This window comes from Calidris pugnax, unplaced genomic scaffold, assembly GCF_001431845.1.
Source record: "Calidris pugnax isolate Ruff unplaced genomic scaffold, ASM143184v1 scaffold219, whole genome shotgun sequence".
NCBI classification, from domain to species: Eukaryota; Metazoa; Chordata; class Aves; order Charadriiformes; family Scolopacidae; genus Calidris; species Calidris pugnax.
Window position 1 is genome coordinate 17,896,329 of NW_015094507.1, and position 17,610 is coordinate 17,913,938.

The following is a 17,610-nucleotide window of genomic DNA, read 5'->3' on the forward strand; positions in this document are numbered from 1 at the left end:
GCCGAAAATGGTTTCTATACTTTAACTGTCCACAAGCCCTATATACTACTGTATTTTATACACATTTCTAGTGAACTGATTTTTTTCTCCTTTTTTTGGATGAGATTTGAAAGATTTAAAATAATACTAGAGTAGTACACTTACATTATATGGCAGGGTTCATTTCTGTCCTTCAAGCAGTGCCCTATTTCCCATTTCTTTTTTGTAGGAAATGTAGTTTTAATGTACTTTGATCCGGCATGAGTATTTTTCACTCCAAAGAAAAATTTTGTTTATTTTATTTGTAAAAAAAAAAAAAAAAAAAGTAATTCTAACTATCTTAAACTGTGACAGCTTGCAGGAACTATTTCTGTGAGCAAGGCTGATAGAGCCCTTCGCAAAGAGCCAGCTGTGTGACACTGACAAGGAGGAGTGACATTTTCAAATAAGCAGCCCATGGTTGTTTGAAAGCCCCCAACTAAGGCAGGAGAAGAGGGATTCCAGCAGCACCCTCAGGCTGTAGCAGCCTGTGGGGCTGAAAGACTTTCACTTTTTAGTCATTACTGGCTCTTCTGGGTGTCTCCTCTGGTTGCTCTGCCCTGAGGGCACTAGACTGGGCTTTCCAGCTTCCCTTCATTGACACAGGTGTCCCTCTGGTGACACTGCAATAGGTGGGGAATTCTGCCAGCACCGGGTGTGTGGCTCAATACTCACACCGTGTGTGTGTCACCGCATCCCAGCGGGGACAGGGGATGTGCAGGGTGTTTCCCACCTTTGACAGGCTGCTCCAAACTGCTGTCCTGAGACTGTACACCCCCGTAAGCTGATGGCTGTTCCTCTCTTCCAGGCAAGGCTCTGTCTCTTCCAAGCCGCACGCTCGGTTCTAGCCAACGGCATGAAACTCCTTGGCATTACACCTGTAACTCAAATGTGACGAGGCTGGATGCGATGTAAAGACACATCTCTTAGAAAAAGGACTTTTTTTTTTTCCCCCCCAAGAGAAATTAAATACTTTCCTGCGTGTGGTGGCTCCTCGGAGGTTCGTACGCTACAGCACAGCCACTGGGGGAGGCCAAGCCCTTGCTCCCAGCACTTGGTAGGAACAATGAACTTAAATGCCAAGTAGATTAGTGTCTTCCCATAAAAGAGAACCCTTCTCTATTACCTTTGCAAATACAAAGTCCTTTTGGCAGAGGAAGTGGTGTTAGCTGTATACTGCTCTGAGTGATCATAGTTCTTCTCCCCTTCTGTAGTTGCCATTGTGTGCTTAGGCCCTAATGGCCCAACAGCTACAGGCGGGCTCAAGGCTGTAACAAACCCAGTCAGACCACGCCAGAGAGGTGTTTTCTTTTCCCTGTGTGTAGTACTGTACTAGCCAAGGCCAGCTGCCAACGCTGTCACATCCTGTTCCTCCCTCACAGCGGTGTGGTGAGCAGGGACAAGAGGGTTTGCCACCCGGATGGTGGAACAGGACCTGGGGCGCTCCCTCCGTCAGACGTGGCAGCGTTGGGTGTCCCTGAGCCATCACACAGCTGCAGAGAGGTGGGACATCCTTACTGCTGGGTTTAACACGCCCCACTTCCACATAAAACCCAGCTGGTTAATCCACATCTAAAGGAATCTAACCAGGAGATAAACTCAGTCATGGTTTTGACTCCACTTTGAATGTAAACGAGTTGCCCAAAGCACCAGAGTTTTCCCTCAATGCAGAGTCGCAGTTTCTAGAAGGGCTGAACTGAGTGAGGCCTTAGAAAATGAGGTTGAAATAAAACAGTTGGCACTCATAAATGAAATTAAAGCCTAAAAAGCGTTACAGGAACTCTTTTCAAGCATCACCCTCTTATGCACAAAAAGTTTTAGAGGTAAAACATACAGATAAAAATCTTCTCGCCCGACACTTTGTGTTGCCTCATTTGTACTTAAGCCAGAGATACAAGACGACATGTGAACCTTCCCTGCCCCCCCTGTACGACTGGGGTTTGGCAAAACACAAAGAATAGAATAAAAGAGTCCTCTACCAGCTACAGCAGGGATAAAAAACATTTGAAAAGTGAAATCTGCAACAGAGAACCACCAGTCTCCCACCCTGACTCTTTAAACCAAAGAGCAAGTGCTGCTTCTAATCGCTGCCAGGTGAAGTGATGCCTGAAGCACCGATGCTCCTGGTGGAGTTGTGTCAGGACACACAAGGCTCGATAACGCGGAGGGAAAAAAATACTATTAATTCATCATAAAAACACTAGAGAAGGACTCAGTCATCTCATATATATCACCTAGAAGAGAAACTTTTCCTGTCGTCGATCAAACTGCAATTGTTAACTAGCTTAAGAGAAAATGCTGGCAGTAATTGCTCTTTTTTAATGTATTTTTATGAAGCTTTTGGGCATTTCTGCCCTCAAAGGGCAAGACAGTTTATCAAGTACACAAAGAACCACTTTCCCCCTCCGTTATGTACATTATATACAATTGAGTGTTCAGTTCCTTCATTCTGCTTTCCTTGTGTAAGGGGCTCTTCATTGTCCCATGTGGATGAAGAAAACCTTCCATAAAATGCCCGTCCAGCTCCTCGGCCGTAACGCAGCCTCAGCATCAGCCACTGGAAACTCCACGTGTCAAAACAGAACTAACTTCTGCTTTTAGCTTATCCCACTTAAACCACTTCATGACTAGCTTAAGGCTAATTTTTAAAAAATGCATTTGTGTTTTTTTTAAAGTCCATTTTTACCGACGGCGTCACACAGTAGCAAGTCCCTCTTTTGAGCTCTTGGTCTCTGCTGGCTGGATTTTTGTGGTGTCTTGCCGAGGTAACCCGTAGAGGTAAATAGAAACACACACCAGGAGAGCACCCAGGAAGAAGGTAACGGCTGAAAGGACACAAAACAGTTTAAATAAAGATCTCTGTATAAGAAGAAACCTCCAGAAGACTAAGCCATGTAAGTTATGGTGATACCTGAATGACAGTATTAAAGCTACTTGAAACTAAAGAGGACAAGAAGCTGTTAATAATTCGCAGGATCTAGACATCCTCTGTCACTGAGAAAACTCTCGAGCGTTTACAGTCCCCACACCGTTTCAATTAGTCTCATATCAGCAAGAACACGGTCAGAAAAGCAAGTGTGAAACATCTCCTGGAGTTCCAGATGCCACCCGACAGGCTTATTCTACAACAGACTTAACGCTAACGACACCGTGGATGGGATAGAGCAGCCCCCAGTAACACACTTTGTTTGCCTTTCCGCTTCTAGGCAGGGTTAAGAAAAGCTATTAATGAGGCTTTCACAGAAAGATCACCAGTTTGGGTTTGATTTGTGTCAAGCACCAAGAAAATCTTCTGCCCAGAACATTTCTTGTGAGTTTTTAAACTAGCTGTGGTTTTTCATCTCTTTTTCAGCCAAGCACTGATTATTTGCTCTTTAAATTTCGTCTCACTAACGCCACATCAAAAAGCTCATTTTTCCACCATCCCATCTTTGGATTATGGCAGGAAAGTAAAAAATAGCCCAAACTGAAGAGTGAAGGACTGAGCAGGAGCTCCTGGGTGCAGTATCAGACCCAGAACTGAGTCCTTTGCTGTTGCAGAACAGCCCAAAGGGATCTGCCGTTTCCTCTCAGAAATCTTCACCGCATCAGTCACACCCCTCCCCAGCTGTTTGACTGGCTCTCCTGTGGTGTTGGCCACCACAAACAGGGAAGATAGAAGTCAAGACAGCTGCAAGGACACGTAAAGCCCTTCCAGAAATAGCTGAGGAATTAATCTGGCACTGGCTGTACCAAAACTAACACAAAATGATGACTTCTCAACAGCAGCCTCAGGTGAACTGCTGCATCACACACCAAACCCACAGCAGAAAGGGATTCACGCCCAAAAGCAGAGGATCATCAGGCTCCTTGTGTAGCACAGGAGGGACAATGCATCACTGCGCAGGAGTCCGGGGGTTAAAACTCCAGGAGACATAACTGATGGCTTTGGCATGGACTGGGTACAACCAGGGGGGAACGCGTGTGGACGGTCAAATCAAAGGGGAAAAAAAAAAAGGCACTTACTTATCTGGAGGCCAAAGAGGATGACTGAGGCCACAGTAGAAAGAACAATGGCTGCCGCCGCAGAGAAGCCTTTCATAATGTTATCTGTGTACTTAACAACCACCGAGGTGTAGAGGCCGCCTACGCTGGCCAGAACTGGAAAGCAGATACAACAGAACAATAATCTACTCACTAATCACTCATTTATGCTGCTGTTTCAGCACAGGTTTCAATTGAACTGCCCCTCTCTTCTTGTGAAACCCCCACCTGCAGTACTGTGTCCAGCTCGGGAGCCCCCCAACATAAAGACATGGACCTGTTGGAGCAGGTCCAGAGGAGGCCATGAAGATGCTCAGGGGGCTGGAGCCCCTCTGCTGTGAGGACAGGCTGAGGGAGTTGGGGGTGTTCAGCCTGGAGAAGAGAAGGCTCTGGGGAGACTTTAGAGACCCTTCCAGTCCCTAAAGAGGGCTCCAGGAGAGATGGGGAGGGACTTGTGATCAGGGAGGGGAGCCATAGGACGAGGGGTAATGGTTTTAAATTGAAAGAGGGGAGATTTAGATTAGATACTAGGAAGAAATTCTTTACACTGAGGGTGGTGAGACACCGGAACAGGTTGCCCAGAGAAGCTGTGGCTGCCCCATCCCTGGAGGGGTTCAAGGCCAGGCTGGATGGGGCTTGAGCAACCTGGTCTGGTGGGAGGTGTCCCTGCCCAGGGCAGGGGGGTTGGAACTCAATGATCTTTAAGGTCCCTTCCAACCCAAACCATTCTATGATTTTATGAATAATTTCCAAGATAATGATACTTTAAAATAAAACCCCTCAAAATACAGTAAGGAAGAGTGGGTCAGGGTGAATTTGTAGTGTCATGCAATCAGTTATATCACAATTAAAAAGCAAACCCATGTAACAAGACCCTAGAAGCTTCCACAAGATACTCACAGATGACAAACCAGACGTAGTGTGTGTAGCCATAGAAGAAGCCTTTCTCCAGAACTTGGGCTCCGTCTGACATGTACACACCAAATAAAGTCACCACAATCCCAGATAAGTACATCTGAATGTTCCTCACCCACAAGGAAGTATCCGAACTCTTTAAGACCTTCTCAAAATAAACTCCTAAAAAAAAAAATAAAACTAGGAAAGGTTTCAGTGAGATGAAGTGTCGCCCTTAACGATTCATGGTTCACAGTGTTTTACAGCCAGACAAGGCTACTGGGATCATCTTGTCCTACAGACTGGTTTGTTTCACAGAAGTTCTTAATGCAGAAGGCCCAAAACCCACATCCTGGTGATGCCTGTCTTCCAGGACATCAAAAACACATTTGATTTCTCTTACAGTCGTTTTAACAATGAACCTTATTGACAGTTGAAACGACTCCTCGTTTCTGTTTGATTGGACCGGCTTCACTCCTCTCCCCTTGGCATCGGGTATTTTATCCCCAGGACACTATTTATGTATGTTCGTATGATGTAAAACTCTTTTCCTCCCTCCACTGGGATACTGAGCAGGAAAAAATAAAAAACAGGGGTGGGAACTATATTACCTCAGAGTGAGACTGAAAATTCCTCGGAAGCAGAGCACTTGGCAGAGTGCTCAAACCACAGCTCCAGGGGATTGCAAGAGCACATCAAAACCCGTGCCTTCTGCTGACTGAAACTCCAGATTGCATTTGAGGAAGCAGAATTAATTTCAATCTGAAGCTCTTGTTCACAGCCCCACGCTGATGAGCGTTACTTTTATGCCTGGCATTACTGAAATTCCCCAAATACTTCGGTATTCTACTCGGGAGGCGCGTGTTGGGCTGAAAAAGGCCAACATTGGACAAAGCCATCCCTGCCTTTCTAACCATGGCTCCCACGCCAGGACTCTGCTCATCTCTGGCATTTCCTCCCCATTTCAAAACACAGACAACACTTGGCAGGATCTTCTCAGCCCCTTCTGGGACTTCCTGGTGTGAGTCCTACTGAGTGAGCCCTTGTTGCTGGTTAACGTCACCCAAGATCTCTCATCTGATAAAACTATATGGACCTGACACAGACAGCACAGAGAGAAGACCTGCGGGTCAGAAGCCCAAAGAACATGCTCCTCCTCCTGAAATCCCAGCCTTGGCTTCAAGGAAAGTCTTTGCTACTCTTTTATTCATGAAAAATGCAATTTATAATTTAATACAGCATATGGAATATTTATGGTGAATAAATCAGAGAAGAGATTTATATTTCAGGGGCTCAAATAATAAGTTGAATTCCCTTGCTTGATTTTACCTCATACCAATACACCTTTTCAAAGCCTAAAGAACAATATCAACAAAACCCCAGTCCTATTGACGACAGCAGTGATTAAAAGAACCCATGGGAATTGCTCTCCAATTTTCACAGAGCACAACCAGATGTAACCAACTTCCCAGAAACATGGCTCGAGCACAAAGCTGACTTCTCAATTTTATGAACAAGAAACTTGATAAACCAAGGGAGCCAATAAAATTATGCTTTCAGATTCCTGAAAATGCACAAAAAACACTCCACTAGGCAGGATGAAAGAAAAAATGGGTGCTCTTTAGGAGAAATTATTCTTCAGTACTGTTTCGAGTCACAGAGAAGCTGCCATTATATATTTATAAGCGTTGTTGGGCCCTTGGGTACTTGGAAATGACCACAGGATCAGCAGTTTGAAGAAAAAACTTTTTTCCAACTCCCAGGAACAAAACCACGTAATTTTTTTGACTTTGCTGGAAGAATATAAAACACTTAACGTGGTTAGTCCAGCAACTGAAGGTTTAATGCCAAAACAACTTCTTCATGTGGGCGGGGGAAGGAAGAAGTTTGCACAGGACTTATGTTTTTGACATGTAAAGCTCCAAGGGCACAAGGAGCTCCAGGGATGGAATGCTCTGTCCTCCTGGCTGCAGGAGAAGAAAGCCCTGTGTGTCTAAACCCTCTCGAGCCACCTGAATCAACACTTTGCATGCTTAGAGTTTGCAGACCGTTAGAAGCACAGCGATGTCCTCACATTATCTCAAAAAGCTGGAGAGCTTCAGGAGACTGAAGGCTTGGCTGGGGATGCTCTACTTTGTCTCGTGGCTTGGGAGCATCTATTGAAATGAGGAAATTTCTAACCTCCCAGGAAAAGCTGACTGAGCTCTACGCAATCTTTATTTAATATTTCTGCTTCAAAGTGCCCTTTTCACTGAAAAGACACCAAACAAGAAGGACACCCCCCTCCTTTTCCCTCCTGCCAGCCAGAATGTTTTCCAAGAGCACCAAGTGAGTATGCACAGCACAAGATTCATTCCTGCAGGATTGGATGGTGCTAGAGGCGAGTGATAGTACCTTGTTTTCTTACAGAGGGAGGGGGAAGAATCCAGTTTACAGGCAGGAAAATAGGCTGCCGTGAGCCAAGTTTCAAATTAAGTAGCAATTTGCATTTCCTTATTTTTTAGCACCAGCTCACTTGTCCTCCAGTTCTGGTCTCCTGCTGCAGAAGCCAGAGAAAAACTACTCTGAAGGGAAATGCTGTTTGTAAAAAAAAAGAACAACAACAAAAAACCAAACCAACAAACAAAAAAACCAAAACAACAACAAAACCCACCAAAACCACCCCCATTACTGAAAATCCTTCAGAGTTTATCAAGGCTTCCTGCTCCTCATCCTCCTCTCTGCCTTCCTTATGCTCCCTCTGCATCTCAGTTAGATTTACCACCTACAGGACTATGGTAATTTGGATTTCAGGGCTGAGCCTGCATAAGAGTTAAGGGAGCTATTCACTGTAAAGCCAACTTTATAAAATCTGTGTCTATTAATTAATTGTACTGAGCGAGTTGTTCTGGATGCTTCCCACAATACTATTCTGAGCATTTGAAAGACACTTCCAGTTGCAAACCAGCCTTCTAAGTTACATCATGGAAATAAAACCAATAGTACACACTCCCAGTCATCGGCTTGACAACTGGAGGAGTCATGTCATGAATCTCTCATCATCACTGCGAGTAGAAGGTAATTATGGGCAGAGGAGATGAAGTCCTTTTTTGATCTTATAATCAACAAAGACAGTTAGTTAACTAATGTTGAACGTTCTGTTTTAAACATCATGAGTTCTCCAGTCCTTTAGATGTGACCAGCGTGTGGCAATAACACCCTACCTGCAAATCCTGAACACAGCACAGCAGCAGCGATGGCTCCAAACCCCAGCCATGGATTCTGCTCCACCTGCAACACCAACCGTCACTTTCACAAGGAAGCACCACTTCAGTCACGTACAACAATCAATTCCAGAGATACTTCGTTAAGTACAGCAAAATTATTAGCATTTTATTCCGGTATAAAGTGTACTTGCTGAGCGAGAGCTGCCCCTCAGGTGGGCTCGGTGCAGCTTCCACCTTCCGTGTGTCTCTTCCCAACCCCTGTGGTGCTCAGAGGCACCATCCGCACCACCAGCTGTGGCCAGTATTCCCAGTTGAGTGACCTGCCCTTCCCACTAACACTCCTGAGCAGCAACGAAGACCTAAGGAACAGAAGCCACTTGTTTCCTCCAAGCACAGGATTAGGTCAGCGCCTCCGAAGGGTGTGTTGAAGCGAGGAACCCACACCCACAAAGCACTGGAGTTTCACTCCTAATTCCATCAAGCGCTTGGATTCCAAGTTCTCCGCTCCAACAATTACAAGGACACCAGGGCCAACTGCTGGAAACACTATATTACTCAGATACTCCTATGACGGTGTGTTAGACTGTGGTAATTAATACTAATTGTAGCAATCAAGTGCCTTTCCAACAAGCGAGGCTGGAGCAATACCGCAAGCCTGCCTGAACTGGTACGCAATGAACGTGAGGGTGGATGATCAAACTAGTGCTCATGCTGGAGATGAAGTGTCTGGGAACAGAAAACGGGCACTGCTGTATGGAACACCAAAGACATCACCTGCTGTGGGGCTGGGGTGCTGCACCCGGGGAGGAACAACCCCCTGCACCAGTATGGGTTGGGGGTAACCTGCTGGAGAGCAGCTCTGAGGAAAAAGACCTGGGAGTCCTGGTGGTCAACAGGATGCCCATGAGCCAGGAATGGGCCCTGGTGGCCAAGAAGGCCATTCTGGGGTGCATCAGGAAGAGTGTGACCAGCAGGCCAAGGGAGGTCATCCTGCCCCTCTGCTCTGCCCTGGGGAGGCCCCATCTGGAGCACTGGGTACAATCCTGGGCTCCCCAGTTCAAGAAGGACAGGGAACTGCTGGAAAAGGGACAGCAGAGGGCTACAGAGATGATGAGGGGCCTGGAGCATCTCTCTGATGAGGAAAGGCTGAGGGACTTGGGTCTTTTTAGTCTGGAGAAGAGAAGGCTGAGGGGGAATCTGATCAAGGACTATAAATACTTAAAGGGTGGGTGTCAGGAGGATGGGGCCAGTCTATTTTCAGTGGTGCCCAGTGACAGGACAAGAGGAAATGGGCACAAACTTGAACATAAGAAGTTCCACCTAAACATGAGGAGGAACTTCTTTACTTGAGGGTGGCAGAGCCCTGGCAGAGGCTGCCCAGAGAGGTGGTGGAGTCTCCTTCTCTGGAGACATTCCAAACCCACCTGGACACGTTCCTGTGCAACCTGCTCTGGGTGCAGGGGGTTGGACTAGATGATCTCCAACCAGATCATTCTGTGATTCATTCTGCTGTTGAGTGAAATACAAAGTAGAAGGCACTTTATTCTTCATTGTGAAGCGGCAAAATGTAAACTCTTACCTGGACTTTGGTGGCCTGAGCAGGCTTCCACTGGACAAGGGTGACACCACCACACAGCATGAAGACAGAGAACCACTGCAGCTTGCTGAGGGTGCGGTTCAGCATTAGGACTGTACACAAAGCTGTACAAGGGATCTTCAGCTGGTACGTCACCTGAAGGAGACGGGCACAGAAGCAGAGAGGATGTGGTTTTATTAACTCCTCCGAAAACAGAGAATTCAACTACAGAATGACAAAAATTTATCCTTGTTGAGGATTGGGTTTTCGTACCGTCGCTGATTACAGCAAAGAGAAGGTGAAGTGCCTCTAGCAGTGAGCGGGTCAGCTCAGAAATCCAGAGCTCTGCCACAGACTAAGCTCTGAATATCACAGAATCATACAATAGTTTGGGTTGGAAGGGACCTTAAAGATCATTGAGTTCCAACCCCCCTGATAATATATCCAAAGCATCATTAGGCTTTTAACAGCGAGGCTAACGAGAGCAGACACACACCCAGCACAGGACTCGGGGAGCAGCACAGAGAACTGCATTTACAGCTGAGTTGCTGACAAAGCCGTGTGTTACCTGGTAGACTGCTGCATCCAAGTTGCTAAGAGCCACAAAGGCCATGTTGTTTTGGATGGCGTACACCAAAGACGGGACACTTAATTTCAGCAATTCTTTAGGACTTCCGAATACATTTTCTTTTAAAGATGTTATTAACCTTGCCAGACTCCCAGTTTCTCTGCAAAACAAAACAGTAATATCACCGAGGGCTCTATTTTATTTGAAAACAGAAATCAAACCAATGAATCCCTTGAATGGCTGATAATTTGTTCTCAACACTCAGTTGCACCTTCTGCTCACTGAAGAAAAGTTAACTGGGGATAAACCAGTGAGTTATCAACAAGTGGAAACCCCTGAGGGCAAAGAAGACATTGTGGAATCAGGAGGTGAGATACATTAATGTGTAACAGGTTAAACAACCACCGCCAACACTGTAAACAGTGGAACAAGTTCCTGAGTGCACAGGCAGGGGGACAGAGGGCTCTCCTCAGGGGTGTGTCCCCTTTTATGGTCCCCTTCTTTACAGCTGCCTTCTGCTAGTTCTCCCTTCTCATTTCTACATCAGTCTGACATTTCTTGCTTACTCAAGGCTGCTTCTCAAGCAAGTCTCTGTGTATAGCTGAGAAGGGACAATAAGGTGCCCCAAGATGTACAACTCCAAAGCCAAATCAGAAAATAAAATATCATCTGGCTCAAATTACTGAGGTTGGCCTAGATTTGATTTAAAAAACCATGGTGTTTTCTTCAAAGGTCTGAATGGGTGATACTAATAACAACCAGTTCTGCAACAGAAACACGCGTTTGTTAGAAAAGCGGATGTTAAACCTGGAGTTTGCAAATCAGCTCTATTTTTCTTCATCCGTTGCCAATTAATTATGTACCATCTAACAATGCAGACAATGTAACTACCAGGCGATGAACTGGACTTTAAATAAATATGAGATGTTGAGAGTACAGTTGAATAAACAATTAACACAGCTTAAACTATCATAAACTCCTCTTTCGAAAGACAATCTTTTTACATTCATCCATTCAGTGCCCCTTCCAAAAGAAACGTTAAAAGTAAACACAGGGAAGGCACAGCATAAGAATGTGGAAGCAAACAAATTCTAAAAAGAGAGGAGATTTAGATTAGATACTGGATAGAAATTCTTCAGTGTGAGGGTGGTGAGAGCCTGGCCCAGGTTGCCCAGAGAAGCTGTGGCTGCCCCATCCCTGGAGGGGTTCAAGGCCAGGCTGGATGGGGCTTGGAGCAACCTGGTCTGGTGGGAGGTGTCCCTGCCCAAGGCAGGGGGTTGGAACTGGATGATCTTGAAGGTCCCTTCCAACTCCAACCATTCTGTGAAATTGGCTGGAACTTTAAAACTGGAAGAAGCTGTAAAGGAATCACTGCTGGAATTTTTATTGTTCAGAGTATTCACATATGATCTAAAGTGGGAGATTACTAGGAAATTGGCAAATTTTGCTGATTACACTCAAGCATAGTGATATCCAAAAAGAAACTTACAATAGTTGCTACAGAGAGATAGGAGAGACACTAAAAGAATGAATTCTACCACAAGAGTAAGAACTGGGCTTTGGAAAAGTCCAGAATATAAAGATTCTTTCAAGGAAGGATGAAGCCCAGGGAAGCTGAAAGGAAAGTCAACAGACTGATGGCCTCCTGACTTCAGATGTTCTCGTGTGGACTGAAGTTCTAGCTCCTAGCAGCAGGCTGGGGTCACAGAAACTCTAGTATTTCCTGAGCACACAGCCTTTCAGCTTCGATTCCCCAGGTCAAGAGAGAGCAAAACATCTGTCTGTAACATCATTTGGGAAAATTTATGAGTAGGAACATTACAGTTTTATGTAACTCAGCAGAAGGTGGCTCACAGTCCAGCTTTCATCTGCACCACTATTGTCAAGACCCAAACCATCGCAAATAATCCACGCTGACATTTTGAACCTATTCCAAAGCACACAAACCCAGAAAATATGTAGAAAGGACACACCTGAACATTGTGGTGTTTACAAACCAGTTTCAGTTGAGGAGGACTCACAAGCTCTAACCCACACTCAATGGCTCTGTGCTTCAGCGTCTGAGACCCACAGAATGACAGCATGATCTGGGGTTGGAAGGGACCTCTGGAGATCATCCAGTCCAACCCCCTGCCAGAGCAGGTCCACCCAGAGCAGGTTGCACAGGAACGTGTCCAGGTGGGTTTGGAATGTCTCCAGAGAAGGAGACTCCACCACCTCCCTGGGCAGCCTCTTCCAGGGCTCTGCCACCCTCAAGTAAAGAAGTTCCTCCTCATGTTTAGGTGGAACTTCTTATGTTCAAGTTTGTGCCCATTTCCTCTTGTCCTGTCCCTGGGCACCCCTGAAAAAAGACTGGCCCCATCCTCCTGACACCCACCCTTTCAGTATTTATAGGCCTTGATCAGATCCCCCCTCAGCCTTCTCTTCTCGAGACTAAAAAGACCCAAGTCCCTCAGCCTTTCCTCATCAGAGAGATGCTCCAGGCCCCTCATCATCTCTGTAGCCCTCTGCTGTCCCCTCTCCAGCAGTTCCCTGTCCTTCTTGAACTGGGGAGCCCAGAACTGGACCCAGTGCTCCAGGTTTCTCTTCCGACTCCGAGGTCAGAAGCTGGGATTCATTTTCAAACTACCTCTTAGCGTTCCATACTCACTTAGCCAAGATGCCCACGCTCAAGAACAGCTTGATGACTTCCGTGACGCACACAGCCGTGGTGGAGAAGTAGAGCTCGGTCTCCACCGTCCTTGTGTACCGCAACGCCACCGTGTACGTGGCGGCAACCAGGGTCATCACCGTCAGGCAGTACAGCTTGAACGGCAGGCTGACATTTTCTGCAGGAAAACAAAGATGAGGAGAGAGGACTCAGTGCACCCTTCATTTTAATTTAAGAACTGAAGCAGGTTGTCCTGATACAGCCAGAGGACTGTATCAAATACCACCCTGGCAGCATACGATGTTGGGAAATGATCACTGTAAGAAGTTAAAGTTAAATTTTTGAGTCTCTTCTCAAAGAAACCTGTATTGGACCTCCAGGTGTTTGAAAATATGACGTCCTCTTGCCCTCATAACCACCCTTCATTCTAGAAAATCTAATCATAGGCTTAATATTTATCTAATAGTAATCAAAAGGTCCTTCTGTGCTTTCCTGCTCTTCAGCTGACAGTAAGTGCTCGCTCTGAAACAGCAGCTGATCCTCTCCAGGTCGTGCACTGGGGTCTGACACAGCCATGGCAGACTCATAAGGCAAAGGGAGAGAGGAAAAGTTCAGCATCAGCAAAGAAGGGCATCACTGTATCACATCTTCATAAATAATGCAGCATTTCCTTCACCCTTATTTTCCACCTTAGTTAGGAAGAGAAAAGAGTTTTGCTTAGAACGGTGAAGGCACGTCACAGTAAGGGCTTTCTCAAAAAATAATTCTCTGTAGAAAACACTGAGGGTATGGCTATTCCATAAATCAAACCAGGGAAGGACTATGTACCACCTGTGTTACCCCCTCGGAATTCCCTGCCCCTGTCCTCCTCCAACAGCAGCAATTCTTGTCACAGTTTTGCCCTGGACTAACTACCATCCTGTATAATTTGGGAGTTGTTCAAACTGGTGAACTATCCCAGGTTACCTCTGGCGTCTGCTGGGGGGTGCTGGTCACTCAGCAGCACCTTTGGGGCCATTATCTCTCGCATTCTGAATATCCTAAAGAAACCTACTTTAATTGGTTTATGTTCCTCTGCTGATTAGGGAATGAGCTGAGAGATAAGCTCCGGGCAGATCTGTAATAACTTTGTTCATTTCATATGGGAACGAGTTGCTGAATCCAGCTGGACCCATGTTTTGGTTCATTTTTCTTCCAAGCCAGCGACGTCTTCTATTGCATAACATTTCTGCGAGGTACGCTTAATACCTCCTGCTGCTCTAATCATTTAAATTAGCTGCTTCCTTGCAGATAAAAATCTCACCCGCGTCAGTAACCACTTTTAAAAGGTAGAGCCAATTAGTTTTTGGACTAACAGTACTTAAAAGAGACTTACAAACTGTAATCCATTTTGAAATTAAGTTTGGATTGGGGGGAGGGGGGGGCAGTGGGAACCCAAGGGCATAACAACAGGAAATAAAATTAACCCAGTCCAGTTTTATAACTTCTACAGAAGTGTATTTCCTTGTATCGTTTCTGTCGGCGCTAAATTATCATTAACAATCTGCTTTTACACGTTAAGATTTTTAAGTCTACGTGCCGCCGAACTAAAACTAAATTTAACACTTGCCTTTATTGACTACTCTTAAAAAAAATAATAAATAAATTGGGGGTTGGACTAGATGATCTCCAGAGGTCCCTTCCAACCCCACATCATTCTGTGATTCTGTGAAATGCTTCAATTTGGCAACAGTTGGCAAACTTGGGTAAATCAAACGCAGCAGGACAGGAGAAGGAACTGAGTAACTACACTACATAGTTCTAGCCTTATGTTAAAAGCTATTTGCAGTTTGTCTTCAGCCAGAGTATTTCCCCAGTCTGGCCCACGTGTCTGCATCAGTCCCGGTGCAGCACTGGGGGCAGAGGGGAAGCATAGTTGGGGCACCTGTATCTTCTGCTGATAAGCCTTATTAAACAAAAAAAAAGGGAAAAAAAAGCCTTAAAAAAAAAAAAAAAAAGAGCTGGAAAAAAAGCTGTTATTTCTCTCCCAGAGTTTTTTCTGCTGGCTTCAGGAAATCCCACTCGAATGAAATTGACGAGGGGCAACAGGGCACAAGTTGGAACATAAGAGGTTCCATTCAAATATTCAAAACCCAGCCCCACACAGGCTGAGGGCCCCAGCTCCTGCCCCTTCTCCTCCAGGGGATCCCCCTCCTCCTCCTCACCCAGCCCGCGGCCCAGAGCCCAGCAGGGCCTGCGAGAGGGACAGGTGTCACCTTAGAATCATAAATTGTCAAGGATGGAAGGGACCTCTAAGATCAATGAGTCCAACCATCAACCTAACTCTGATAAAAGCCATCACTAAACCATGTCACTAAAGCATCATGCAAACCCGTCTTTTAAATACCTCCAGGGATGGTGCCTCAACCACTTCCCTGGGCAGCCCATTCCAAGGCTTAATAACCCTTTCCGTGAAGAAACACTTCCCAATATCCAATCTGAACCTCCCCTGGTGCAACTTGAGGCCATTTCCTCTTGTCTCATCACTCATTCCTTGGGAGAAGAGACTGACCCCCACCTCTCTACACCCTCCTTTCAGGTAGTTGTAGAGAGCGAGAAGGTCTCCCCTCAGCCTCCTTTTCTCCAGGCTGAACCCCCCCAGCTCCCTCAGCCGCTCCTCATAAGACTTGTTCTCCAGCCCTCCCACCAGCTCCGTTGCCCTTCTCTGGACCAGTGTCTTTTTTTTTTGTGGTGAGGGGCCCAAAACTGTATACAGAACTGGAGATGGGGCCTCCCCAGTGCCCAGCACAGGGGGGACCATCACTTCCCTAGTCCTGCTGGCCATGCTGGCCCAAGGGCTTGAAGCCCCCCCGCCTTGCCCAAGGGCTCTGGCGGTGGCTCTGGCATCTCCCCACAGGCTCCCGGCGGAGGGGCACCGCTCCTCCCAGCGCCACGCTTCCCCTCCGCCCCAGCCGCGCCGCCTCGCTTCGCCGTCCCCTCACCTTTCGCAGCCGACATGGTGCCGGCGGAAAGCTCGCAGACCGCCGGGCCGGAGCCGCCCGCCGTGCCCCGCCGCTCCTCCCATCGCACCATAGAGAGCGGCGCGGCCGCCTAGAGCGTCCCGCCTGCCCCTCCCCGCTCCTCTCACCATCGAGACGCAGCGCGGCCTGTCCTTCCCGCTCCCGGCGGTGACTGGGCCCGGCGGCGGCGGGAGCTGCTTGTTCTCAGGGTTTACCGATTTTAACCTGTAAATAAGAAGAAAAAAAAAAAAAAGGGGGAGCTTGGCGGTGTGTTCGAGCGGCCCCGGTGCTACAGGGAGCGGGGGGGGCGTGTGAAGGGCCGGGCTGAGGGGGCGGTGAGTTGTAGAGCGCGAGAAGGTCTCCCCTCAGCCTCCTCTTCTCCAGGCTGAACACCCCCAGCTCCCTCAGTCTCTCCTCATCAGACTTGTTCTCCAGACCCCCCACCAGCTCCGTTGCCCTTCTCTGGACCAGTGTCTTTTTTTTTTGTGGTGAGGGGCCCAAAACTGTATACAGAACTGGAGATGGGGCCTCCCCAGTGCCCAGCACAGGGGGGACCATCACTTCCCTAGTCCTGCTGGCCATGCTGGCCCAAGGGCTTGAAGCCCCCCCGCCTTGCCCAAGGGCTCTGGCGGTGGCTCTGGCATCTCCCCACAGGCTCCCGGCGGAGGGGCACCGCTCGGGGCGGGTTGAGGGGGGGTTGCCCGGTTGCTCTGGCGACCTGGGCCCCACGGCGACGAAGCGGCCCCCGCTGCGGGGAGGGGGAGAAGGGGGGAGAAGAGAAGGGGGGAGAAGTGTGTTCGAGCGGCCCCGGTGCTACAGGGAGCGGGGGGGGCGTGTGAAGGGCCGGGCTGAGGGGGCGGTGAGGGTTTGGACACGGAGCGGTGGTTGATAAATTAATGCAGCAACAGTCGTACAAATTCCGTTCAAATTCCGTGTGAAGGGGGGGTTGTAACGCCGGCACCCATAGAATCATAGAATGGTTAGGGTTGGAAGGGACCTCAAAGATCATCTAGTTCCAACCCCCCTGCCATGGGGGAGCTTCAGGAATTCCCCTTAAATGCGGCTCTCCCGCTGTCTGCGAACCCGCCCTGCAAAAACTAAAGAGGAGGAAACCCCCCAAATCAGCTGTGAGGGCAAAGGAGGGGGCTGTGCCACAACCGGCCACCCCCTGAACAGCCCCACAGCCCGAGGGTCACCAGCGCTGGAGGTGGGTACCCAGCCCGTGAGGCCGTCATGAGGACGGTCACGCGGGGCAGGAGAACCAGCACCAAATAAACTAAAACTCAAGTTCAAATGGGCATCAACTGATGGTTGTCTCCCTTTTCACATTAATAAAGCTGTTTTATAACAGGTTTGGGTTTGTTTGGGTTTTTTCTGCACTATTTTATTGGTAGGAAACAGCCAGGAACCTCACGCTTGTGTTCCTCCTTGCCAGGAGCAAGCTTTTCAGTACCACCGTGTTCCTGCCGCCCCAAAACAGCTGTACAGCACACTTGTGTTCCTCGGTATCATACAACGCTGCAGAAGCTTCTCCAGATGGAAAGGAGAAGAGTAAGTGGGATAAAAGGGATTGTCACTCATCAGTTTTCTTTTAAATAGATGTGTTTATGTGTTCTTAAAATACCACTTTGTCGGTTCAAAGCAAACGGTGATAAAAACACACGGAGACGGCAGCA

The 17,610-nt window shown here is 47.5% G+C and overlaps 2 protein-coding genes across 2 annotated transcripts in view; one reads left to right on the plus strand and one right to left on the minus strand.

Annotated features, from left to right (window-relative positions):
* The window catches only part of RARS2 (arginyl-tRNA synthetase 2, mitochondrial), a 30,183-nt gene extending 28,018 nt beyond the window's left edge, over positions 1–2,165 (plus strand). The window contains exon 20 of the mRNA XM_014964564.1: positions 827–2,165. Coding sequence (XP_014820050.1) covers positions 827–913 — 87 coding nt within the window. The 3' untranslated portion in view covers positions 914–2,165. The remainder of the gene's footprint in view (positions 1–826) is intronic.
* A 152-nt stretch (positions 2,166–2,317) lies between these two features.
* On the minus strand, positions 2,318–16,035 carry SLC35A1 (solute carrier family 35 (CMP-sialic acid transporter), member A1). The gene is made up of 8 exons (XM_014964565.1): positions 15,917–16,035; positions 12,936–13,113; positions 10,286–10,445; positions 9,721–9,873; positions 8,139–8,205; positions 4,942–5,118; positions 4,024–4,158; positions 2,318–2,843 (listed from the first exon to the last, which is right to left on the minus strand). The coding sequence occupies exons 1-8, from the start codon at positions 16,005–16,007 to the stop codon at positions 2,713–2,715; spliced, it is 1,092 nt and encodes a 363-aa protein (XP_014820051.1). The 5' UTR covers positions 16,008–16,035; the 3' UTR covers positions 2,318–2,712.
* Between the last annotated feature and the right edge of the window lie 1,575 nt (positions 16,036–17,610).